Genomic DNA, 27,062 nt, shown 5'->3' with positions numbered 1-27,062 from the left:
GTTACTGCCTGCAAGCGGCACTATCGGTGGCCGCTCACAGGCATCACGTGACCCCCGGCTGCAGCCGGCGCTGACATCCGCTGACGTCACGACAAGTCCAGGCTGAAGTCGAGGGTCCCTCTTCTGCGTTCCACGGTGGCTGCTGTGTTGTGGGCGGGGTTATCCCCACGCGTCACACCCAGTATCCACCGCGCGCTCTCCGTCTCCCCATTCATTGGGAAAGTGCGCGGTGGATGCTGGGTGTGATGTGCGGGGTACCCCCGCCCACAACCCAGCGGCCACCGCGGGTACCCCAGCGCTGAGTCATGCCTCACTTGTCGTGACGTCAGCGCGGGGTCACGTGATGCCTGTGAGCTGCCAGCGACAGCGCCACTCGCAGGCAGAACCTGCAACAGAAGGTACTTACAAATATATATGGGCCCCGGGGGGATACATTGGGGGCATAATAAAAATCTGTGGCCAACTTCTTTACTAAGTATATGCCCTCAAGGGCAGTTAGGTCCCTCTAGGAACTGTCATTGTTATATAGCAATAACTATGCCTAGATAAGTACAGCTCACTTAATGAGTTCTTGAAATGTTGGTTTTCCAGTACTTGTACTTAAAGGGATTATTTTTTTTCCAATGTGGCTAAGCTCTTATCAGCAGGTAACTACCTGCCTGTGCTGCTCTGCAACGATATCTCCCGGTCCAGGGTGGTCACGGACCGCTCCTGCTGGTGTTTCTCCTGCTTTTTGTGACATCATGTTGACAGGGGAAAAGAAAGAACTGCTCTATGGACAGGGTGACACTGCCAATAACTGCCAGCACAGCAGAGAGCTGGCTGCAAAGTGACGCCCAGTCAGTAGACCAGAGCAGAAAAGAAGGAGCAGGAGAATCACGGTCGTGCGGGAGAGATTGTCGCAGCTCAGGCAGGTAGTTGGCAACTACTTGCCAATAATTGTTGGCCCAATAGAGAAAATTAAAAAAAAAAAAAAGTCCCTCATAACCCCATTTACGCCGCCTTTCTTTCAAGGCCAGCGATCCCATAAGTAATTTATCCTAGTAAAATTCTAAATATGCTTTGTCTAGACGTGATTACTTGTACTAAGCAGTCAGGTAGCACGTTTCTATCTTCATGATATGTTATAAATATTTCCTGAGTTTTAGAAACGGATTCCTTAGTTTGTAACTACAGTGGATACACTCTGTCTATTCATTATCTTCTTTATTAGGTTCATGGTGATGCTTCTTTTTCTGGTCAAGGCATTGTACCTGAAACATTTACAATTTCAAACCTCCCTCATTATCGAATAGGAGGAAGCATTCATTTAATTGTAAACAATCAATTAGGATATACTACTCCTTCGGACCGTGGTAGATCATCATTGTATTGCAGTGATGTCGGTAAGTGTCCGACCCTTTAAAATAGCGTAAAATGTGTGGATTTTGCCTTTTGATTAAACCTTTCTAAATTAAAATGTACGCTTGTTGAATGTACGCTAGTGAGATTTGCTGGTCCATGCCATTGGGCTGGTATATCCTTTGCTTCTAATCTTATTGAGTATGGCTTGCAAAGCCACTGGGAACACTACATGTGACTCGGCAATGTTTATTGAATATCCAAATCTTGCAATTAAGAGGCCCCTGCACAGTGTGTGTCAGTAAAACCATATTTTACCATATGAAAAATGCTTATGTATTCTGCATGCTTCCAGCGTCCTTTCTCTTAGCATGGTTACAGCATAAGGTATACAGTAATAATAATTTCCTGATTTCTTGGAATGTAGGTAAAATTGTTGGTTGTGCAGTAATTCATGTGAATGGAGATTGTCCAGAAGAAGTTGTGCGTGCAACACGATTAGCAGTGGAATATCAAAGACTTTTTAGAAAGGACGTGATTGTGGATTTATTGTGCTATCGGCAATGGGGTCATAATGAGCTAGATGAGCCTTTCTTTACTAATCCTGGAATGTACAAAATTATCAGGTGAGTTCCCATTTTATTATACTTGCCATATTAATCTAGACAAATAGTAAGGGTCTGTGTATAGACAGCTGCATGCAGGTGTAAACCTGTCACAGGAGCACTCTTGAGATACAACTGGTCCGTAGAAGTGTATGCTGAATGTAGTTGGCAAATACTGGGAATATTTAGGTGAATCCACTATTTTGAGCACCTTCCACGGGACCAGCGTGGACTCTCTGCCACTGCAATGTGCATGTTATTGTCTGCAGCGCTGAAGTGACATTGACAGCACTGCAGCCAATAAGTGAGATCAGCAGTTCTGCCCGAGAAGTCAGCATGAGCTGCTTTGTTGTTATCAATGTGACGTCAGCCCTACAGACAATAACAGACACTGGTAGCATTGGCAGCGACTGTGCTTTAGACCCAGAGAGGGTGAGCGAGTAGTGTTTTTTGTTTTTAAACAAACTGCCTGGAGACAGGTTTTCTAAAGCTGGAAAACCCCTTTAATTCCTTTTCACATAGGGCCGTAGCTTGTACGTCCTCCCTGGGATCCTTGGGCGGTAGATGCCGGGTTGTGTTACAAAGCCAGCATTAGTCTAACAGTGGGGTCCGCAGCCACTTAAATGCCACTGTCCATCACTGATAACATTTTAATTCATGTTGTTGCAGCGCGATAGCGGGGCACCAGTCAGAGATCTGCCGAAGGCCTCCATCGCTGCCATATGGGTTCTCCTGGAAAGCATGGCTGAGCTCCATGGGAGATAGAGATTTGTTATATACTGCAATACTAAGGCATTGCAGTATATAGTATAAGCGATCAAACAATCACTGGTTCAAGTCCCACTGAGACTAAAAAAATGTTTTTAAAAATATACTTTTATAAAATAATGAAAATTTAAATTGCCTCCTTTATTCCCATTAAAAATAAAGACCAATCTATCAAAATATAAAATAAATCATCTCAAATGGTAAATACCGTAAGCAGAAAAAAACCCTCGAAATGCTAGAATTCAGTTTTTTTGGTCAACATCAGCTCAGCATGTTAAAAAACTAGCACTCAATCAGCTGGGTTGATAGGAAAAGTGGAAAAACATTATGGGTCTTGAACAATGGCTAATTTTTTTTTATACAAACTTCTGAACTTTTTTTCACCAGAGTTTTTTTTATTGCACAGCTGGAGTTGGTGCTTTAAATGTGATTACCCTGCCCCCTGTTTGATACTCACCTGCCGCCTTCATCCTTTTCCAGTGTCGCTGCAGCCGGTCTCCAGAGAAAAGTGACCTGCCGGTAGCTCTAGTGTTTCATGGAGCGCGCCAGAAGTCACTTTCTAATATGTCTTTGAGAGCCTCGTTCTAGCTCTCCTAGACTTGTATTGAGTTCTTGTGACGTAGCGTCTGACTTCCAGCCAGTCAGAAGTTACGGACGCCGCGGAATTGGAACGGCATCAGTGAAAGGTGAAGCCACCGGAAGATGAATATATGACTGGGGGTAGGGGGCTTACATTTAAAGCACCTCTCCAGCACTGAAAAAAGAAAAAAAAACTGCTGGAGTGGTGCTTTTGATAAAAAAATGTATTCAAGTTTTGATTTCGCCGTAATCGTACTTATCTGGAAAATCAAGTTTCCAGGTTTTCTACCACACAATAAATCCTATTAGAACAAAACAAAAAACAATGGTGGAATTCCAGTTATTTCAACATTTCATCCCATTGTTCAGTACATTTTATGGTAAGATGAATGATGCCATTCAAAGCTACAACTCATCTCGCAAAAATGAAATATAGTCCTTAAATCGATCTGAGCAAAGTATAGGAATACACCCTTTAGAATATGAAAAACAGACCATCCCCATGCACGAGGTCGTGAGGATGGACAGTTGGTGCAAATACCAATCCCCTTAACTGTAAAAACAAATTTTATTCATGAAAACATAAAAACATTAGACAAAGAATAAAAAAAGCAAGGTTGCCTACAGGAGCAATACACTAGGTAAGTATATCAGATTAACATCAAACAGCCCTCTGAGGAAGCTGGGTGAAACACGCGTCGGGGCTTTGAATATCACTATGTAAGCCTTATGTTGGCAGACATGCTTCATTGACTGTTCATTCTGATACACATCCCTATGTGTTGCTAAGTAGAAGCAGTCTAACATTTGATTCTCATACTCCTTTTGTGTTATCCATTACACTATGCAATTACCATCAGTGTTATTTACTTATTTAATTGATATTAGTTGTACTTATTTAATTTATATTAGTTGGAGCAGGGTTGCTTGGTACGTTAGTGACAGTACGATCTGATGCACTTGCCTTTATAACAGATAAATTTGCTCTATACAATGTCTGCACAGCACCTTCAAGTCTTTTGCTATACCAGTTTGTGTTCCTGTATTCAATATACTTGTATGGTTACCTCACTGTGACCTTGACTGGTTATTAATTTATTTTACTTGGATTCTTAGCATTGTGGCTTTCTAGATATTATGTTTATCTGGCTTTTATGCATTGTTGGATAAGAGTTTGGTATCCATGATGTTAATCTGATATATTTACCTAGTGTATTTCTCCTGTAGGCAACCTTGCTTTTTTATGCTTTGTCTCATGTTTTTATATATTCATAATACATACATAGTTTATAAGGCCGAAAAAAAACAAGCGTCCATCCAGTTCAGCCTATTTCTTGTGCACTGCAGCTATTCCGCAGCGTTGATCCAGGGGAAGGCAAAAAAAAAAACCATGCGGTATAGGCCAATTTACATCATTGAGGAAAAAATTCACTTCCCGACACCAATCTGGATTAATTAACTATCACTAAGCATAAGATGTAATTTTATTGTTCTCAAGAAAGGCGTCCAGGCCTCTCTTGAACTCATTAAGTGAGCTGGACATCACCACTTCCTCTCCCAGAGAGTTCCAGAGTCTCACGGCTCTGACCGTAAAGAATCCCCTTCTATGCTGGTGCAGGAACCTCCTTTCCTCCAGACGCATAGTGTGCCCCCTCGTCTTTGTCACCATCCTTGGTATAAACAGGTCATGGGAGAGATCTCTGTACTGCCCCCTGATGTACTTATACATGTTTATGAGGTCTCCCCTAAGCCTTCTCTTTTCCAACGTAAATGGGCCTAATTTTGACAACCTCTCTGTGTATTCTAGTCCCTCCATTCCCTTTATTACCTTAGTCGTCCTCCTTTGTACCCTCTCTAGCTCCAATATGTCTTTCCTGAGCACCGGAGCCCAGAACTGTGCACAATATTCTAAGTGCAGCCTTACCAGCGCTTTATACAGAGGAAGAACAATGTTCTCATCATATGCCCCTATTCCTCTTCTGATGCATGCCATGACTCTATTTGCCTTCGCAGCTGCTGCCTGACACTGGGCACTCCAATTTAATTTGCTATTAACCAAGACGCCCAGGTCCTTCTCCATGTCAGATTTCCCCAACGGTTTCCCATTTAATATGTATGGGTGACTGCTGTTTTTCTTTCCCATGTGCATGACCTTACATTTATCGGCATTGAACCCCATTTGCCATTTTTTGGCCCAACTCCCCAATTTATCTAAATCCTCCTGTAGCTGTGCCCTATCCTCATCTGTATTAACTACTTTACAAAGTTTAGTATCATCTGCAAAAGTTGTTTTTACAGTTACGTGGATGGGTTTTTGCACCATTTATCTACCCTTATACCTTGTGCATGGGGATATTCTGTTTCTCATCCCGCAAAAAAACAAGCCCTCAAACGGCTCTTTTGACAGAAAATTAAAAAAGGAGAGGTGGAAGAAAACGAAAAATGTATATTTCATTAAGTCACTCACGGTACATTACTAATGTTCTAAAAACAAATTTGCAGGTCGCGAAAAAGCATCCCAGATGTATATGCTGAGAATTTATTATCTGTTGGACTATTGACTACAGAAGAAGTTGGAGATATAAAGACAACTTATTACACCAAATTAAGTGATCATCTCAACAACATGACTTTATACACACCGCCACCGACTAACCTTCAGGCTAATTGGAATGAGATGGTTGAACCAAGTGATTGGATAACAACATGGGACACCGGCGTTCCTGCTAATTTACTCCAATTTATTGGTGCCAAATCTGTAGAAGTTCCTGAGGAAATTCAGATGCACAGCCATCTTCTAAAGATGCATGCACAGGTTGGGTCTAAAGATTTTCCCTCATTTGTGGGATTCAACCTATTTATCAGTTTTAGTAAATGAGAGTGAATATAATATTATGTATCTATATTTAGTCTAGAATACAGAAGCTCCAGGAAGGAACAAAGTTAGACTGGGCTACTGCTGAAGCTTTGGCTTTTGGCTCTTTGCTTTGTCAAGGTAAGATATTTCTTCTAAACTAATAATTTTCATAAAAAGATTTTTTTTTTCATAATGTCTGTGAATTTTTGTTGGACTTATATGACCTCGTTTTTTTTTCCATTTAAAGGGTTTCATGTTCGACTAAGTGGACAAGATGTAGGACGAGGAACCTTCAGTCAAAGACATGCCATGGTGGTTTGTCAAGAGACTAATGACACTTATATTCCACTGAACAATATAACATCGGACCAAAAAGACTTTTTGGAGGTTTGTTTTCTTAAAAACATGAATAATATACTACGTTCCATATTGTATTCACATTGGCATCATGGCTTTTATTTATGGCCATTATTATAAACCTTGGCATTTCCATTGTGTAAAGGATCCATTAAAGGGGTTTTCCCATGAACAAAAGTTGATTTTAATCAATAGATCATAGAATAATAAGTTCCACAATTGGATGCGTTTATATAAAATGTTCCTTTGTTGAGATAATCTTATAAATGTGCCCCTGCTATGTACTGTGTAATGTCTGTATCTGACCATGTACGGGACATGGTCTGATCATACATCTCCTGGGCAGGGGGAGAAGAAAAAGAGTATACAGACATTACAGCACGGGATCACAGCTGATTCTTTTTGTGAGGTGAACATTTCCTACCAGTTTTTAAACAATGTTTTACTTCAAAGAAAGAATCAGCTGTGATCGAGTGCTGTAATGTCTATATACTCTTTTGCTTCTTCCCCTGCAGTGCTCAGGAGTTGTGGTATGATCGGACTATGTTCCGTACACGGTCAGACACCGCCATTACACAGGGGAACATTTATAAGATTATCTCAGCACAGGAACATTTTATTCAAATACATTCAATTGTGGAAGATCTATTGATTAAAATCAACTTTTGTTCGTGGGAAAACCCCTTTAAGTTTCGGTTTTATTTTGAGAAAAGACTAAACATTTTTGGCAATTGAAGAGCAACAAAAACCCGATGGTACAGTTTCCAACATGTAAATCATTTTGTCTTTTACTTCATGCGTTACTTTCTTTTGATCATAGAATTGCTGCTCACTAGGAACACTGTCTATTTAACAAGAGAAAGCTGCATGCTATAATTCCGCAAGACCATTTTTTTTTTTTTATACTATAGCTATGTTTTTTCCCCTCTAACTACAGGTAAGCAATAGTGCGTTATCGGAGGAAGCTGTCCTTGGATTCGAATACGGCATGAGTATAGAAAGTCCTAAGATGCTGCCTATTTGGGAAGCACAGTTTGGAGATTTTTTCAATGGAGCACAGATAATATTTGACACCTTCATTTCTGGAGGTAAGATTGTATTAAATAACTTTTAAAGTAAAAAAGACTGGATTTGAGAACAAATTCATCAAAGTGACTACATAAATAAAGTTTTGCATAGTGTTTTTTTTTTTTTTTAGGAAATGCATCTGATTTAGTGTATTTTCTTTTTATAAAGTTTAATGCTGATTGCAAAATAAATTGAAAAACTGAATGTAATCACTTGTCACTGTATTTACCAGGTTGTTTTGTGTGCAATGAATACCTCATCAACCATTTTATTTGGCCTTTATTAACACTGTAGAAGGGATACCGGTCAGGAAAAATGTCATGTATCGAAGTTGTTCATGTATCTGCAGTTTCTGTATTAATGGGGGTGTTGTGCTTGTGACATGTCAGTAGATAATGTGTTCAGGTCTGTGAGCAGCCCCTCTTCCCTGCTATTTCTGATCAGAATGGCTTTGGTGATAAGTAATGGTCGGTAGAGAGGAACTCGGGATTACTGAACATGATGCTGTTTTGGAAAATGTGTCACGAAATTGCTATTTAAAGCACCATTTCAGCATTTTTTTATCTCCGTACTGGGGTGGTGCTGCTAAACTAAGTTCCCTTACCCTAGGTATGCTTTAGCATCAACCTCCTTGTACGCCTTCAGTATATCAGGATTTTATGGAGAGATATGTGTGACCGTGTCCAAACTTTGCAAAATATATCACTGTTTCATACTACATTGCTAAATTATTATTTTTTGCCCAAATAGGTGAGGCAAAGTGGCTTTTACAGAGTGGAATTGTGATCCTTCTTCCACACGGTTACGATGGTGCTGGTCCAGAACATTCTTCCTGCCGCATTGAACGCTTTTTACAGGTAGTCCCAAATACACTGTGTGCAGAATTATTAAGCAAGTTGTATTTTAGAGGATTATTTTTGTTATTGATCAACAACTATGTTCTCAATCAACCCAAAAGACTCATAAATATCCAAGCTTAATATTTTTGGAAGTTGGAGTGGTTTTTTTTTTAGATTTGGCTATCTTAGGAGGATATCTGTTTGTACAGGTAATTATTACTGTGCAGAATTATTAGACAGCTTAATAAAAACCAAATATAATCCCATCTCGCTTGTTTATTTTCACCAGGTAAACCAATATCAGTGCACAAAATTTAGAAATAAACATTTCTGACATGCAAAAACAAAAAACAAAATAATTAGTGATGAATATAGCCACCTTTCTTTATAATGACACTCAACAGCCTTCCATCCATAGATTCTGTCAGTTGCTTGATCTGTTTTGATCAACATTGTGTGCAGCAGCCACCACAGCCTCCCAGACACTGTTCCGAGAGGTGTACTGTTTTCCTTCCCTGTAGATCTCACATTTTATGATGGACCACAGGTTCTTTATGGGGTTCAGATCAGCTGAACAAGGGGGCCATGTCATTATTTTTTCTTTTTTTAGACCTTTACTGGCCAGCCACGCTGTGGAGTAGTTGGATGCATGTGATGGAGCATTGTCCTGCATGAAAATCATGTTTTTCTTGAACGATACTGACTTCTTCCTGTACCACTGCTTGAAGAAGTTGTCTTCCAGAAACTGGCAGTAGGTCTGGGAGTTGAGCTTCACTCCATCCTCAACCCGAAAAGGTCCCACAAGTTCATCTTTGATACCAGCCCATACCAGTACCCCACCTCCACCTTGCTGGCGTCTGAGTCGGAGTGGAGCTCTCTGCCCTTTACTGATCCAGCCTCTGGCCCATCCATCTGGCCCATCAAGAGTCACTCTCATTTCATCAGTCCATAATACCTTTGAAAACTCAGTCTTAAGATATTTCTTGGCCCATTCTTGACGTTTTATCTTATGTTTCTTGTTCAAAGGTGGTCGTTTTTCAGCCTTCCTTACCTTGGCCATGTCCCTGAGTATCGCACACCTTGTGCTTTTTGATACTCCAGTAACGTTGCAGCTCTGAAATATGGCAAAACTCGTGGTGAATGGCATCTTGGCAGCTTCATTCTTGATTTTCCTCAATTCATGGGCAATTATTTTGCGCCTTTTTTGGCCAACACGCTTCTTGCGACCTTGTTGGCTATTTCCCATGAAACGCTTGATTGTTCGGTGATCACGCTTCAAAAGTTTGGAAATTTCAAGACTGCTGCATCCCTCTGCAAGACATCTCACAATTTTGGACTTTTCAGAGCCCGTCAAATCTCTCTTCTGACCCATTTTGCCAAAGGAAAGGAAGTTGTCTAATAATTAAGCACACCTTATATAGGGTGTTGATGTCATTAGTCAACACCCCTCCTCATTACAGAGATGCACATCACCAGATTTACTTAATTGATAGTTGGCTCTCAAGCCTATGCAGCTTGGAGTAGGACAACATGTATAAAAAGTATCATGTGATCAAAATACTCATTTGCCTAATAATTCTGCACACAGTGTATAAAAACAGATTTTATCATTTTGCTTTGTAACACTAACTTTCAAAGCAAATAAAAGGTTAACCACTCATAGTGGTTTTCCATTTGATAAATAATTGATTAATGCACTTCAGCTAGTAAAGCATCACTTTTGCTTTTTCTTAACCATCTCCAGCCCCACTCTCGTTTATTTGCTCAACATAAGGGTATGTGTCCACGGTCAGGAAATGCTGTGGGTTTCATGCTGCATGTTTATGCAGCATCAGACCAGCAGCATCCAGATGTTACAGGATAGTGGATTGGATTTCTAGAAATCCCATGTCCACTATGCATCTCTGTGCACCTGCGGAAACTGACATGCGGCTCGTCTTTCAGAACCACAGCATATCAATTCCTCTTGCGGGTGCGCATGCAGGCCTTCCCCATGGACTTGCATCAATGAGGAAAATCCGCATGTGAAAAAAAAATAAATTGCGGCCGCTCATTTGCATAATGAGGGCGGAAGTGGTGCGGCTATTCTGCAGCGTCGGGGCCGCAGTGTGTCCTGATCGTGGGCACATACCCTAACAGACACCTTTTCTGTGCTAGCACCTGACCAATGTTGTTGGTAAGGAAGCTGGCTGACTGCTCTTTTTAATAGCTAAGCTGGCCCCTCTCCTTGACTATTCATTGGCCCTGACAGAGGAGGGGGCTGGTTTAGCTATTAGAATAAACAGCCATACTCCTTCATACTCCTCTCTGATCGCTGAGCACAAGGCTGAAGTTAAATTAGCACCAATGACCAAGGGAAAGCATAGTTAAAACCTTGCAAACTGAAGCATATCAGCAAGGGATATGGATTTGTATATAGAACAGATATTAAAATAACCTTTTAACCTGTTACAGAAAACTTACAATACATTTGTCATGTATAGTCACAATATCTGCTGCCTCCTGCTGCCTTTTCCGCTGAGTCCAGATTTCTAGTCCTACTGTATAAAATTACTGCGGCAGTAGAATGGAGAGCACAGGGTTAAGTTTGAGGTACACCTCCACGGCCTCTCCTGTGAGGAGGAGGTCAGGTTTAGACGTACCGCCATAGCATTCCTGAATGTAAGAGGTCAAGAACGCCAGCAGAGGAGGCAGCAAGAGGCAAACTGAGGGCAACATGTGGGGTGACTGTATGAGAAATGTATATTCACTTACATACCCATGGACACTTCTTTCCATTTTTTTTATTTTGTTTCAAGTTAATGTGGTACAAAAAACTATGTTCTTTTTTTTTCTACATAGATGTGTGACAGTACAGAAGAAGGAGTAGATGGTGATACTGTAAATATGTGCGTCGCTCATCCCACAACGCCAGCACAATATTTTCATTTGTTACGCCGGCAAATGATAAGAAATTTCAGAAAACCCTTAATTGTTGCCTCTCCAAAAATGTTACTCAGATATCCGGTAACTATTTTTTTTTTTTATTTTTCTTTCTCTTTTTGTAATTATATATAACGCCGAGAATATAAACAAAACCAATAGTACTGTCAGCCTAGTCCCTTTACACTTTGCATTGTGGATGAACATGGTAGCATATTTTAACCAGAGTTTTTTTAAATCGCGTCCTCAGCATTCGTGTATGTGAATCACACAAACTGCTGTCCACAACTAAGAATTGTAGACCTTGGCAAACAACTTTGATTGTGGTCATTTTTTATAGTAAACAAATTACGGGCAATTCTTCAAAGTGTTTTCACCAAAAAACTGTCATAAAACGCTTTTAAATCTGCGCACAACTCAACATTTGCAAAATTTTTGCATACTCTTCAGAGACTTTTGGCATTAGAAATTTTCGTGTCAGATTGAAACAACTCAAAATGGGCAGAGATGGGGAGGAGCAAGGATTTGGGGGTGACTACTCCCGCCCTTGAGATTCAGCCAAAGTGCTAGCGTTTTGTACACCAGAAATGTTACTTGACTCTTTAAATAGACTAATATTTTTGGCAAGATGCACGCCACTAGTAGAATGCGCCAAACTTATTAAGTGCCATACACCTCTTAAGGAATTCCGCGCATCATTTCTTGAATGGCCCTCTATTATTATTATTATTATTATTATTATTATTATTATTATTATTTCTTTATATAGCGCCATTGATTCCATGGTGCTGTACATAAGAAGGGGTTACATATCAAATACAGATATCACTTACAGTAAATAAACTAACAATGACAGACTGGTACAGGGGGAAGAGGACCCTGCCCTTGCAGGTTTACAATCTACGAGACTGGTGTACAAAAAAATCAGTCGGGGCCATTATATTTTGTGCAAAATGTTATTGCGTACCAGTAAGTTTTGGATGCCCATTCATGATTCATTGTGAACTATACAGTAACTAAAAGGATAGAAGAAATTAAAGGGGTTTTCCCACAAATGAAAGTTGATTTTAATCAATAGATCTTGGAATAATAATAACTTCCACAATTGGATGTGTTTAAATAAAATGTTCCTGTGCTGAGATAATCTTATCAATGTGCCCCTGCTGTGTACTGTGTAATGGTTGTGTCTGACTGAGCAAGAACAAGGTCTGATCATACCACAGCTCCTGGGCAGGGGAGGAAGCAAAAGAGTATACAGACATGACAGCATGGGGATCACAGCTGATTCTTCTTGTGAGGTAAAACATTTCCCTGCCTGTTTTTAAACAATGTTTTACTTGAAAGAAAGAATAATTTGCAATCCCATGCTGTAATGTCTGTATACTGTTTTGCTTCCTCCCTGACATGACACAATGACTGAATAACTGAGGTTTACTATTCTCCATCAATTCATTATTCTCTATGAATATCACTAAAGTTAAAAATGAAATGTCTGAATTCCATAAAAGAAAACATATAGATTATGTATGTACGAATGTTATCATTTATTTTTTAAGTTATTTATTATATATGAGTTTTGACTGTTATTTTATTTTTTTATAATATTTTTTTGAAGGCTGCAGTTTCCAGCTTTGAAGATATGGCACCAGGAACCACATTTAAACCTGTTATAGGAGACCTTGCTGCGGACCCCAAAAGGTACATTGATTACACCTCTATTATATAAAAAAGTGTACCAAAAAGGGTCCACTCACCTGGCCATCTGAATGGTCTGTTCAGATCCTTCATTTTGCACCCATACTGTTTCCCTATTCTTTTTATATTGCACACAGACATAGATGTTTGATTTTTTCCTCTCATTACATGAGAATCTGTGACTAAAAATATGATGTCATGATCCGTCGCTTGCAATATTTCACACCATAGTTCAAGGGAAAAAGGTCTCATGGTATCCATATTGGTCTGTTCTATTTTGTCCTGAGGGACTCTGGGTGATTTTGAAATCTGGCACACAGCACATTATTTCTAGTATTTTTGTAGTATAACATACGCATTACAATGGATGTATTCTGATCAGATTTTCATGTTACTTTTGCACATCTGTATATCAAGGAGAAGACTGGACAGAAGAAGTTGCATAACAGCAGTAATGCAGTCACCTAAGTTACACTAAAGAAGGAAATGAAATTGATATGCGACAAAGGTCCATGTTTCGCTACATTACGATTCAATTGCATGTTTACCTATTTTTATGTAATATACAATACTTTTCATGGAGCTGAAAGAGACCACGGTGTGTGCTAAACTATGTTAAAGAGCTGAGCATTGATTTTTAGTGAAATCTCTCCTCCTGACAATGTACTTGTGGAGTTACCTGTTTAATACCAATAAATAGGAATGGTACTGAATTATTAGCTTAAGTCCACTCTGTCATCTGCTTAATAGAAGTAGCACAAGGTACAAAAACAGGAGTGTAAACATAGCTTTGTGGTCTTTGATGGAGCGGTAAGGGAAAAGTCATCCTTTTTATCCAATCATGTAATGAGGTCATGCGCTTGTTCTCTTGTCTAAACTCTGCTCCATGCTCTTACTTGGTCTTCATTGACTACTCCAGCATTGTTCACGCCTTTTAAAAGAGTTTACCAGGTTTGTAAATTATCCATAGGATACGGAATAAATTGCTGATTGCTCGGATCTGAATGTTGGCCCTCCCACAGATCTAGAGAATTGGGCTTGGTAGAGCACCTATTGGATAGAACAGAGGCCAAGCATGGACACTTCTACTCTAATCACTATCTATGACACGGCCAGAGATGGCCGTGCACAACTCTTACAAACTTGGTATAAACTTCAAGACTTGCGCCGTACATGTACGGCATAGTTCGGAAGCTGGTGTATGGAGCAGGCTCACAGGGTGAGCTAGCACCATACCCGGCATGTAAAGACTGTGTTACAGCCAGGACCTGCCTCGAACAATTGCGGGTGGTTATTAACCTGTTAAATGCCACTGTCAAACTCTGACAGCGACATTAACAGCGCTCCGACATGGGGTCGCGTCATTCCAAGCGCCCATCAGCGTGAACATGACGTGATCATGGGTCGCCAATGGGTTTCTATGACAGCCGGTTGGAGACTTCTGTGCTTGTCATTACACAGCTCCATCGAAACCCAGCCTGTGGCCAGTTTTCAAAGGAGACTGTGATTTTTCCTATATAAGATAATCACAGGTTATAGTCTCTTAAGGGGATTAACAAGGACAATGAAAATTAAAAAAAAGTTTTAAAAAATATGAAAAAATAAAAAAACACAAGTTCAAATCATCCCCCGTTTTCCTCTTTAAAATAAAGATCACAAAAAAATACAGATACGTGGTATCGCCACATTAAAAAAAATCCGCTTTATCAAATTATAAAAAAAATTACGTTTTTTTGAGTTTCTGCAATATTACGAAAAATGCAGTAATTAGGTTCAAAACGTCTATCTCAAATTGGTATCAATAAAAATATTGTGTCGTTCCGCAAAAAATAACCCCTCACACAGATGCATTGATCGAAAAATGAAAACGTAATGGATCTCTGAAAATGCCGGCACTGCCCCCAATTTTTTTTGAAAACTAAAATATGATTTCTCATCTATTGGACGACTCTGAAAGGCCCTGAATGTATGTTTATACATTTTTCTATTCCTATCTACTATATCCAAACCATGGGGCAAATGTTATAAAGGTATAACTTCTTTGACCCAACTAGAAATTACATTTATAAAATGAAATCTTGACTTTGATAAAGTTTCACGAATACATCACTGCTACTGTACTTGTATCTTTTTTTTCCCTTCAGCGTTAGCACGGTCATTTTCTGTTCTGGGAAACACTACTATGCTTTAGCTAAACATAAAGAAACACTGGGAGAACAAGGACACAAATATGCCATTATTAGGATAGAAGAATTATGTCCATTTCCATTAGAATCACTCCAGCATGAAATGGGCAAATATCCAAAGGCTAAAGGTGAGTCCAAGGGTTCTGTTTCTCATAAAGTTCATATCTCTGGTAAATGCATCTAACAAATCTTGTGTTATCCATGGTTAAATCACCACTCCAGCATTTTGTTTTTAAGCGCTGAAGTGGCGCTTTAAATGTAAGTCCCCGGTCACATACTCGCCTTTTGGCATCTTCACTGATTTTAGCCACCCCTCTGGTCCCCCGACACCATCTTGTGACAGTAGCTTTTGACTGGCCGGCAGTCAGAAATTATGTTGCAAGAGCTCAGTGCAAGTCTGAGAGCCAGAATGAGGCCAGAACAAGGCTCTCATAGACGTGCATTGAAAAGTGACCGCCGCACCATGAAACACTGGAACTGCCGACAGGTCACTTTTCGCCTGTGACAGACGGGAGCGGTGGTGAAAACATGAAAACGTCAGAAGGTGAGAATTAAACTGGGGGCAGGGGACTTACGGTACATTTAAAACACCACTCCACGACTTTTAAAAGAAAACAAACCATGTCACCATGCTCAATGAAATTGTGTGCTGCAAATTTTCAGTAATATTTATGATTTACGATTGTTATTGTATTAAGTTTCAAATGGAATAATTTTCCTCAAAGGGAAGAAAAAAATTAAATCCACAATAGGTCTACAAGTTATTGATTTTTACCACAATCAGTGGTAGTTGTAGTTGTGTTTTAGCGCCAATAAATAGAAAGCTCGATCCAAAGTCAATTACTTGTACTCTTCTTTTTAAAGATTTCATTTGGAGCCAAGAAGAGCCACAAAATATGGGTGCTTGGTCTTTTGTTGCACCTAGGTGTGAGAAACAGTTGGGGCGGAAGGTAAGGTTTCTATATAATGTTTATGTATTTTACTATCCAGCTTACATACTGCTATATCTAATAACAGATGTGTCCACTCTTAATATTTCTTGAATTGCATGGAGATATACAATTTGTTGTGATAATTCAATGCTATCACGCCATCCAGTAAAAGGTAATCTGTCAGTAGGATCAACGATCCTAAGCTGTCTATATGGGCATTCAGGATCTACGATCAGATGTCTTATTCCAGAGTAATCTGTTTTTCTTATATGCAAATAAACTGTTACGATTTATGGGCCCGACACTAATCTCCATGAGATTATTCTAAATGAAATGGGCTTTACCAGTGTGAGCCATGTAATGATTGACACTTTGCTCTCATAATCACATACAGCTCTGCAGTGAGATCAGAACTAACAGTACATCAGTGCTAGCTTAGTACAGCAGAAGTGAACTTTGTCTCATTACAAACATTTGCAGCAACACTTGTCCTCTCATAATGCTGGCAGCTCTGCTGCAGAGCTGTGCCTGATTATAACCAACACAGTACAACAGAGTTGAACCTTGTCTCATTACAAACACAACAAGCACATTTGCAGTCGTCTTCTCAGAGCTCACAGCTCTGCTCCACTGCCTTTCACTTACACTGACTGCCTGTGAGATAGAAGCTGAGAGGACACCTGCAAATGTTGTTGCGATGAGACAAAATTCACTTCTGCTGTACTAGGTTAGCACTGATCTCACTGCAGAGCTGTGTGTGATTATGAGAGCAAAGTGTCAGTCACTACATGTCACACTGGTAACGCCCTCTTTCATGTAATATAAACTCTGGAGGCAGATTGTCATGCAAGATGTGTGTCCCACCCATAGATCTTAACAGCTCATTTACATATAAAAAAATGTGGCTTTCTCTGGAACGAGATATAGGATCGCAAATATCGAGGTATCATTTTATTCAACTTTCTATGACCTGCATGCCCATGTATGTAGCTAACAAATTAAAGCTGCACTCTGAAACGCTATAGTACGTAAATATTGAATATATGAAATTGGAATTGCAATACTGCTGTAGAAAATAAGTAAAAAATCAAGGTACTTGGGGCATAAATTGGCCAATTCATGTGTGCCCAATAGCCAGCGACAAGGTGTATCCCTTTGTTGGGACCCAGACATGATACCTCTCCCGGGCTAAAAGCCTACAAATATATGGGCAGGTAGGATCAAGCTCTATTTAAAACCACCATAGGCTGATGGGTGGCGTGCTCCGTTAGAAGGTGTGTATTATAGATATCAAAAGACTGACAGTCAATGCCAAACAGAAAGACAAATGTGAACAGGTTCAAGATAAGACAGCCACTTTATATTTAACTAACAGCTTTCATTTGATGCAGCTTTAATTTGTTAGTTACATATAGAGTGTCTCTCTTAGCTTGCACCTATTCACATTTGTCTTTCTGTTTGGAAGTGACCTCCCGTCTTTTTATATATCTGCATGCTTATATAGATGGCTTAAGATGGTTGATCCTACTGACCATTTTCCCTTTCGTGTATACATTTTTTTTATAAGAGGTAATGGATGGCCGACAGGAGCTACTTTTTTTTTTATATATATATATATATTCTTTTAACATCTCATGCCATCCGTATCGCTTTATATCAGGTTTAGAAAGTAGTTCAAGAAGGACACATCTGTATATAGTGCTTTTCAAATAGAATCTCACAAAAACAGACTCAAATTGTAAAACTAGTAGTTGAACAGTTAATTTTGGTCTGTCTTCCTGTTAATTTAAGCTTCTTTCTGAATTGCATGAATTTTACCATCTTACTGGATGCCTAGCAAAGTCAAAAACACACTGTTCCATACACACACAAAAGTGTACAAACCAACACAGAACTGCCTGTATAAAGATAGATTTAGATGTTTATTTGTTTCTTATAAATGTACTGTATGCATACACTTTTTTTGTGATCACACCATGGGTTACGTGATGCCATCCTCAGGGGTTTCCTTGCTTCCTGGCTATTCCACCTCCCTTGCTCCCTTTCAGCTGCCTTAATGCAGATTGTTTGACAAGGTCTACCAGGAATACTGAAATACAAGTTCAAACTTAGTTTCTTTTACTCATGCTCAGAGCAGAGCCTAAAATGTTCCTCCTGTGTGAAGATTCTTCTGTATAGATTCATGGCATGTAGAGGCTGATACTGGCTAAGAAGCCAGCTCTAGGCAATGTGGCATTGACCTGAAGTGTGGCCTGAAAACAAGCCGATGTGCACCATGGGAAAAGCTATATTTAAGGAAATGTAACTAAATTAAAACAGAGGAATCTAGGGTGCTTTTTATGAGTCCTTGGTAGTGCGGTGAGAATTTTGTTTTTTATTTTTCAAATATTCCCAAAAATTTGTAAACCCTTTAATTTGTGCATTGTGGCTGATTGTTAGAAAAGCAAGTGTACAATACAGCCTAGTTAGTGATCATTGGGTGTGACTCTCCAAAAACTACCAGCAATTTTTATATAATAAGAGCAAACACCACTTCATAGGTTCTAAAAATAATTTCCTTTATTCAGACACTTAGAATACAGACAATAATAAAATCTGTGTCTGTGTCCACTCTATTTATTGTTGTCTGTACTGTATTTGTATATAAATAAAGGAAATTATTTGTAGATTGTATGGAATGGTATTTGCTCCTATTGTATAGCAACTACTAAATTGTTAGAAAAGCTTATTTTAATCATCTGGACGGAGTCTGAGCAACAGCTGAAGACGTTTCACAAACACTTTAATCGATTTCATCCAACCATCAACCTAACACTCAACTACTCCTGTACTGAAATTAACTTTTTGGACACCATCAAGCTACAGAACAATGAAATGGAGACATCCCTGTACCGGAAGCCAATCTACTGTCCAACATACCTTAAATGGGACAGTTTCCATCCAAAACACATAAAAAAACTCCATTGTCTACAGCCAAGCCATCAGATACAATCGGATATGTTCCAACCCTATGGATAGAGACATACAACTTAGTGGCCTCAAAAAGACCTTTTTGAGTCAGGGCTACTATCCAAGAACAATTGAGAACCAGATTACAAGAGCCACCAGAATATCAAGAAATCATCTCCTACATTACAAAACTAAACAAGAAAGCAACCGGGTGCCTCTAGTAGTCACCTACAATCCAAATCTGGAGGCGCTAAGGAGAGCTGGACGGAAACTACAACTCTTAGTACAAAAACATGAAAACATGTCCGACTACAGTCCATATTTCCAGACCCCCCACTTCTGTGTTTCAGGCAGCCCAAATTTAAGAAGCATCATTGTCAGAAGCTCCCTGTCATCTCCACCAGCTACAGGTACCTTTCCCTGAAACCAGAAAAAAATGTAAAACCTGTCCACTTATAATGACCACAGACAAGATAAAGATGCTTAATTCACATCAGGACTACAAGATCCCAGGTACTTTCAGCTGTATCACATCTAATGTAGTGTACTTAATTATATGCACCAAATGTCCATATGGGGACCTGTATGTAGGGGAGACGGGGCAAAAACTTATGACAAGGATGAATTCTCATCGCCACACAATAAAAGAAAAAAAAAGATCTACCTGTAGCCAAGCATTTTTGTTTCCCTGATCACAGCATCACACATGTGAAATTATTGGTATTAAAAGGTAATTTCAAATCTGAGACAGAAAAGTTTGGGAATATAAACTCATGGTGACTTTTGACACCTTCAGAGCAGGAATGAATGTGTCGCATGGATTTATGTCATTCTACATCAACTAAGGAATGTGCTCCTCCAACCTGTGGGGTCATCACAACCCTGGACTAGGCCTCAATCACCGGTTAATAAAACTTTCACACTCCTTATCTATGAATTAATCCAATATTTACAACCAGAACTGTTTATCTCTCTCCCACAGTAATAGCTCTGCTTTACGTCACCTGTCTCATCTATTGCATTATTTCTGTGTCCTATTGTGTATAAATATGTGACTCTTAAGATGTTGTGTTCTACTATACCTGATGAAGAGACCTGAGTAGTCTCGAAAGCTTGCAGCTTGTTAATCACTGAAAGAGGACCTACCAACTCACAATTTACCAACAAATATAGTATATCACTGACTGCGGTGGAACATAATAAAATATAACTTTTATTGAATATGTAAAATAACAATATACCAAATCCACCGTGCTTGTGTGCAGTCTACCCAAGTGTGCCTGCATAGGCATGACACACCATGGGTATTAATATACCTAAAAATGACAAATAAATGTCCAGCATCAGCTCATAATATATGGAGGTACTAGACTCACTGATATTTCAAATCCCCAACTGATGAAAGAGGGCATAGAAAAGCTAAACCAAGAAGGGAGACCCCCTTCATAAAGTGCAATTAGTTGTATATTGCACACTGGCCCAATTGCCTATCATAGAGCCTTGTCATAGAGCTCCTTATTATAAACCTCATTCACCCAGAGCACCTTAGAGTTTACTACAGATATAGACCATAATATTTGTGGGAGCTAACACAGGTCACTGCCTAGAAATTGATTACTAGCTCCTTGATTTCACTGCTCCATTGGTAGCCAGCGAATAATACTATAGCTCACACTGCTTCATTCATAGCAGGGGAGCACATTCATATCACACCTCAGAGCTATCTGTAGTAAACTCTAAGGTGCTCTGGGTGAATGAGGGTTATAATAAGACGGAATATATGCACAGCAAGTCATTTTTACATTGCTGAAGATATGTTTATTCTTTTTGCCATCCTTTAGCGCTTTATCAGGCAGGGTTCAAGCAGAATTCACCTGAACAAAAAAAAAAGCGTGTGCATATACCCTAAGGGGGACTACATGTTTTAGGCATGTGTAATTTGTGCAAGGTGAGGCAAGAGGTGCATTGTGTCCATCACCTACACACATTAATGACATTTTTGGTGCTAGTTCTCATCTCTTTACCCACAAAAAAATGTTATGGGTGTTTTTTTGTCATTCTAGCTACAGCCCGTAAGCAGACCTGCCCTTCCTGCACCTGCAGTGGGAATCGGGATTCTACACCACCAGCAACAAGAAGATATCATTAGAAAAACTTTTATATAACTAGGATACAGTACTTTCTACTTGTATTAGTTTTGGACTGTATGCTTCTCTTCAAGAACATTTTAGTAATCGGATGACACAAGCCAATTCTGCTGTGTAAACCTTCATTCGTCTCGGGACAGGGATCAAAGCACTGATCTACTTTTTACTCTGCTAGTGTTGGTGGAATTTTTCCATTTTATGAAGACCGTCAACTAGATTGCAATGACTGCAATATGTTAAAGGGTTGTCTCGTTTTATTGATGGGGACAAAAAAGGTCAACCTTTTTAGGTCAAGGAATTATATGGCATTTACAAATGTTTTTGTAATAGCTGTTCCTCAATTTTTAAAGATGCGAAATGCGCATACCTTATTTAAATAGTACATCTGGGAAAAAAATCCATTTATTTTTGTGCAATTTGGTGAAGATTTCTGCTTCACAATCACTGTGGTATGTGCAAATACTCAAAAAGTGCTTGTTCACATGTATTTAATTTAGACGATACATTTATTATAGCATGTCTAATTTTTTTTGTATTTCAATGTTTGTCATCATTGAAATCAAAATTGGTTAGCTGCAAAAAGAAAAAAACATGCCAAAACACATTACTAAAACATTGCCAAAGCACTCCGGTTTTCTGTCCATAGTTTGTGTTTTTCATACTGAAAAAACATAAAAAAGGCTATGTGTGAGAATACCCAAAGGCTATGGTCTCACGTTGCAGCTGCAGTAGAATTTGGAAAATTGTGACAAAACGATGTGGTTTTTACTGCCATTGTGGAAAAACTGCAGTGTGGCTGCAACGTGCAAACACATTTTTAGAAAATACAACATTTTTTGCAGTATATTCAGTTGAAATTTTGCTGCAGATTAATATTCATCCCATGAATTATCTTTAATGTAAGAAGGGTTGTCACCATCTCTGCTTTTTACCCTTTTTATTATATATACATTAGACAATCTCAATGTGCATCCTTCTTTCAATATTTTGCTGGTATTATTCTGGTTGGTACCCTCTAGTCTATTGGAATCGTACTCCCTGCTCACAGATTATGCATAACCACTTTGTAATATATACTGTTAAAACATTATTGTGCAAAGTGCGCCTCACTTTCTGTTGCCTTATTTATGGAAAACAAAATTCGGTTCACAAGTGATTGAAAATAGATATGTGCAGATGTATGCATCGCATCTCTCAAAGGGTTTTTCTGCTACATCGACAACCCTTTCCTAAATATTGTATTCCCCAGTGTAAATTAAAGGGGTTGTCCATTACTTTGACATTGATGCCCTATCTCTAGGATAGGGCATCAATGTATGATCGGCCGGGGTCCCGCACGCGGCACCACCGCCGATCAGCTGACATCGGTGCCGGCGGCACTGGCCGTCAGCCGGAAGCCCTTACCTGCGGTGCTTGGCCAGCAAGTTGTAACTGCACATCCGCCTCCCATTCAATTGAATAGGAAGCGGATGTGCAGTACCCCGCGGCGGCAACTACAACTTGACTGCCAAGCACCACAGGCAAGGACTTCCGGCCAGCTGCCGCTGCCACCGGCACCGACAACAGCTGATCGGCGGGGGTGCCACGTGCGGGACCCAGGCCGATCATACATTGATGCCTTATCCTATGGATAGGGCATCAGTGTCAAAGTAGTGGACAACTTCTTTAATAATAACATACCACCAGCACCTTGCCAGGGAGACATCTACCAGGACTCGCATGACATTGTTATGCCAAGTGACAACTGCAGCCAGTCAGCAGTTGCTAGTGGGCTGATTTGCTCTCACTTTCTTCTGACGAACCTTGTATGTTTGAAGAATGTGTGAGAACTGCAACCCATTAGCGGCCGCTGATTGCTGTGCCATGTAAGCATTGCTGCCAATGTCACATGAGAGACCTGGCACTGACATGCCTAGAACGGCATCTCTTTGGAAGGAGAGTATCTGATCTTTTCATATTACACTCGGGAATATAGTATTTAAAGGGGACTTTAAAAAAAAATGCCTAAGCACTAACAGGTAAGTAGTTTCTACCTGTCTGCCTGTTGAGCCCGGTGCCATTCTCTGCCAGCACAGAGCAGTCACAGACTTCCACTGTCATCAGGGCAACAGAGCGGCAATTTCTTTTCCTGTTGACAGGGTGGGACTACTGGTGTCATGCTGATTGACAGCTGGCTCCCTGCTGCCTAATTGAGGGAAGCCGATTGTCAATCAGTATGACGGCAGTAGTCCTGGCCTGTCAACAGGAAGAGAAACCACTGCTCTGTTGACAGGGATCAGCTGAATCTCTGACCGGAGCGGTCAATAACCGGCGTCGGGTACAACAGGCAGGTAGTTGCCCCTGTTAGCAACTACAACGCCTGTTAGTGCTTAGGCACTTTTTTTTTTCCAAGTCCCGGATATCCCCTTTTAAGAAGGGGTTGTCTGAGTAGTTGACAGCCCATTAACAATAGCATAAAATATAATAGTAATACAGTTTTAGGTGAATGTTGCACTATACCACAGCAGTCAACCCGAATGTTTGACAGTGATGTCTGTAATTAAGGGCTCCTTTTTAAATAAGCACATTTTTATGATTTTTTTTTATTATTTTTCCCGAGTGGACAGAATTGGACTTTAGAGGATAGAAGAGAGCCTTTAACTCCCTATTATCCTTCTTATTTTAATTATTTTTTAATCCGAACATGACTGGACCCCTTGTGGGGGTAACCTTAATTACCATACCTCTTCTTTTTCCTTTTATATGTTGATTTTGGCAAAATTTCTAGAAAGGCCAAAATACATAATAGTAAACCTTTGGTGGTGTTGAGAATTCACAGTATCTGTTTTCAATTAAAAGTTCTTACATTTTTTTGTATGATAATGTATCTAAAAAGCAGTTGGAAGATAATTAAACGTGATTATTATGTATGTGTTGATTTCATTACCATAATGTGTTATTATGAATTGTGCTGTTTTTCTAATGTTACCTCTATTTATTATAAAAGAATGTAGGACATAAAAAAAAAATCCCTAATATAAATATCTCAGATATAAATTCAGCTTGTTTTTGATTGTTTGGTGAGTTCAGAAGAAAAAAAAACCATTCAGCCGTGTGCAGTCATACATAACTGAAAGGTTAAATTGTAACCGTCGTTTTAAATTTTTATTTCATAGGTCAGTAGTACACATGAAAATAGTCAACTTTGTAATGTATCTAATCAGAGAAATCTGCTTCCTTCTCTGCCAGAATTGATCAATTATTATTCTCAGTCAGCTGCTGTTTAATGGCTGAAGTGTTCGCATTTTGGCTTTATCAGAAGAAGCATAGGAGGGGAAGCAGCACTGACTACTGAGGAAGTGGCACTAGTCTAGGATATGTCAATTTTTTATATTATCACCTCAATGGGTACCTTAATAAGACATTGTCCAGTAGTGGATAACCCCTTTAATGTGTATGGGCACCTTTATACTACACAGTCTGTAACTCGAGTACTTGAAGGGGTTTTCCTACAAACAAAAGTTAATTTTAATCAATAGATCTTGAAATAATAATAATTTCCACAAATGGATGTGTTTCAGCATGAAACATACCGGTTCCTGGGAATCAGCAGTACAGTTTGCGCTGTTCCCCAGCGCTGGGTGCTGGAAGCCGCTCTCATAATTGTTCTCTGCTCGCACTGAGATCAACGCAAGCAAGAGACAATGTTGAGAGTTGTATTCAGCCCCAGCTGTCTACAACAGGTGTAAAATTTAAGAATAAAAAAAAACAAACACTTATACTCACTTTGATCCCCCGAAGCCCGTGTCTCCTGTAAAAAAAAAATAATCAAAAAAATAAAAAAACCCATAATACTCACTAGTCCGACATGCTGTAATCAATGTCTACGATAACTGGTTTACAACAGTGCCATGATGCTACTGTCCAGGCTGTAAACCAGGACACAATGAGCTGCTGCAATCGCAGCTTCAGTGACGAGCGGTGACCTCATAGATGTTACCGCCGGTCACTGAAGGTGCATTCCCAGGCTCACTTCACTGCGACCCGGGACGATGAACTGCGGTGAACTCCGTGAGATCACCGTGAGCATCCATTCATAGATGCGCCATTTCTGGGGCTGCTGAGGGCTAATGTTGCTAGCCACGAAGGGGGCTAGGATCCATGGCCCATTCCCTGGCTATTAATATCAGCTCACAGCTGTCTGTTTAGCCTTTGCTGGTTCGATTTTATAGGGGGACCCTACTTCCATTTTTTTTCTGGGGTCCCGCTGTAATCTTGCCAGTAAACACTAATCAAACAGTTGTGAGCTGTTATTAATAGCCAGGTAACATGTAGGCCTAATGGCCCCTTCCCTGGCTTGTAATATCAGCTCCCAGTGGTTGGCTTTCCCTCTGCTTGTTCTAAATATGATGTGTAATGCAGGTGATGGCGCAGATAATGACCAGTCAACAGTTTAATGGCGGTTTCCTCTATCTTTACTTGCGGTTTGTTGGCGCAGACCGGGACACAGGTACTAGCTGGTAGTGGAGGTCCGGGCGGCCTGGAAGCAAGTTGGGGATCCACCTCGCCAGGTAGAGTTGTAGGCCTTCCCTCTGCGCTATTCTTTGGCCCTGCTGCTTGAAGCTATGCTGCGGCCCTCGTCCCTGAGTAAAACGTCTCTTCCTCACCCGTATGGCAGGCAGCTCGGGCCTTTCTCAAGTGTAGTTCCCACGTGGCGGTGCTTGGCCCTATGATGCCACCGGGTGTCTGGTGGGGCCAGGAGACCTGCAGTCTCCTGCCCTCCGGATTCAGCCGCTGGGCCTTCAGTGCCCCACAACCACGGACTCCGGTGTCCGGTTCACTTGTGCTTCTCTCTGGGGCGAGCTCCTTTCTCGTCGTTCTCCTGTCTCCAACTCCTCTCAACTCACTCTAACTAACCCCACCTCCAGATTCCAGTTTGAAGGGGAGGAGCTCCCCTTTCTGGTCTGGAGCCAGGAAAGTGTTGTATGCTGGTATACCTGATTAGGGGACCCCTCCTTGCTTCCAGGCATAGCATCACCCCCTGTGAGGGAGGCAATGCCACTGTGGCAACCGGACCCCTGGGGTGCCACATTCCCCCCTAGTTAAATTCAGTACTCCCGGACTGAGGACACCTTTAGCATTAAACAATTAACAATAATAACAATTCACATTACAAATAGTTTACAAAGTCTCAAAAAGGCAAAAGTTGTAGAATAACAAAAACCAAACTAGAATTGAGAGCAGTCATTGCGGCGCTTAGTCTTTACACCACTATCCGGGAATTGTCTTTTTTCCGGATACCTGAAGTTTTGTTGGTGGGAACCGCCTCAACCCACTTCGTGTATCGTCCCTGGGCGTGGCTTCAGGGCACTCTGTTGGTGGGCCTGGTTTTCGGCCACGCCTGCGGTTTATTTTCAAGGCCAACAATTAGCTTTATTCAACATTGTCCTGACCACACCTAGTATTGTGGTCCATTTGTCCATCAATTTATTAACTATATATACTCATGATTACTTAAAAGTTCTTAGAGGAAGTCTCTGTAGGCTCTCATATTTAATGGTTGCAACTATATGACATATACTATTATTTTACTACTTTTTAGTCCCTATAACGGGCAGGGAGCTGACCTATGGTACTACGGGTTGATCTACACAGCACAGTAGTTGCCAATGACCTACCCGGGTCGCTAGTGTCTACAGCTGGTGTGGTGGGCTCAGTGTGGACTACACTATGGTTAGTCTGAGATAATACCGGTAGGCTTGGTAGTCTTCTACGACTTCTTTGACTCACCATGGGTATGACAGATTCACCGCTAGCAGGGGGTAGATTCTCCTGATC

At 40.3% G+C, this 27,062-nt stretch overlaps 1 protein-coding gene across 1 annotated transcript in view; it reads left to right on the top strand.

Moving 5' to 3' along the window:
• The window catches only part of DHTKD1 (dehydrogenase E1 and transketolase domain containing 1), a 58,338-nt gene extending 35,800 nt beyond the window's left edge, over positions 1-22,538 (top strand). The window contains exons 6-17 of the mRNA XM_073652386.1: positions 1,214-1,385; positions 1,769-1,967; positions 5,796-6,108; positions 6,204-6,288; positions 6,398-6,537; positions 7,445-7,595; positions 8,326-8,432; positions 11,256-11,420; positions 12,952-13,034; positions 15,176-15,345; positions 16,082-16,167; positions 21,162-22,538. Coding sequence (XP_073508487.1) covers positions 1,214-1,385; positions 1,769-1,967; positions 5,796-6,108; positions 6,204-6,288; positions 6,398-6,537; positions 7,445-7,595; positions 8,326-8,432; positions 11,256-11,420; positions 12,952-13,034; positions 15,176-15,345; positions 16,082-16,167; positions 21,162-21,263 — 1,773 coding nt within the window. The 3' untranslated portion in view covers positions 21,264-22,538. The remainder of the gene's footprint in view (positions 1-1,213; positions 1,386-1,768; positions 1,968-5,795; positions 6,109-6,203; positions 6,289-6,397; positions 6,538-7,444; positions 7,596-8,325; positions 8,433-11,255; positions 11,421-12,951; positions 13,035-15,175; positions 15,346-16,081; positions 16,168-21,161) is intronic.
• Positions 22,539-27,062: the final 4,524 nt, after the last annotated feature.

This window comes from Phyllobates terribilis, unplaced genomic scaffold, assembly GCF_046119375.1.
Source record: "Phyllobates terribilis strain yellow unplaced genomic scaffold, ASM4611937v1 Scaffold_11__3_contigs__length_659146591, whole genome shotgun sequence".
Taxonomy (NCBI): domain Eukaryota; kingdom Metazoa; phylum Chordata; class Amphibia; order Anura; family Dendrobatidae; genus Phyllobates; species Phyllobates terribilis.
This window is presented reverse-complemented; position numbering and strand designations above follow the sequence as displayed.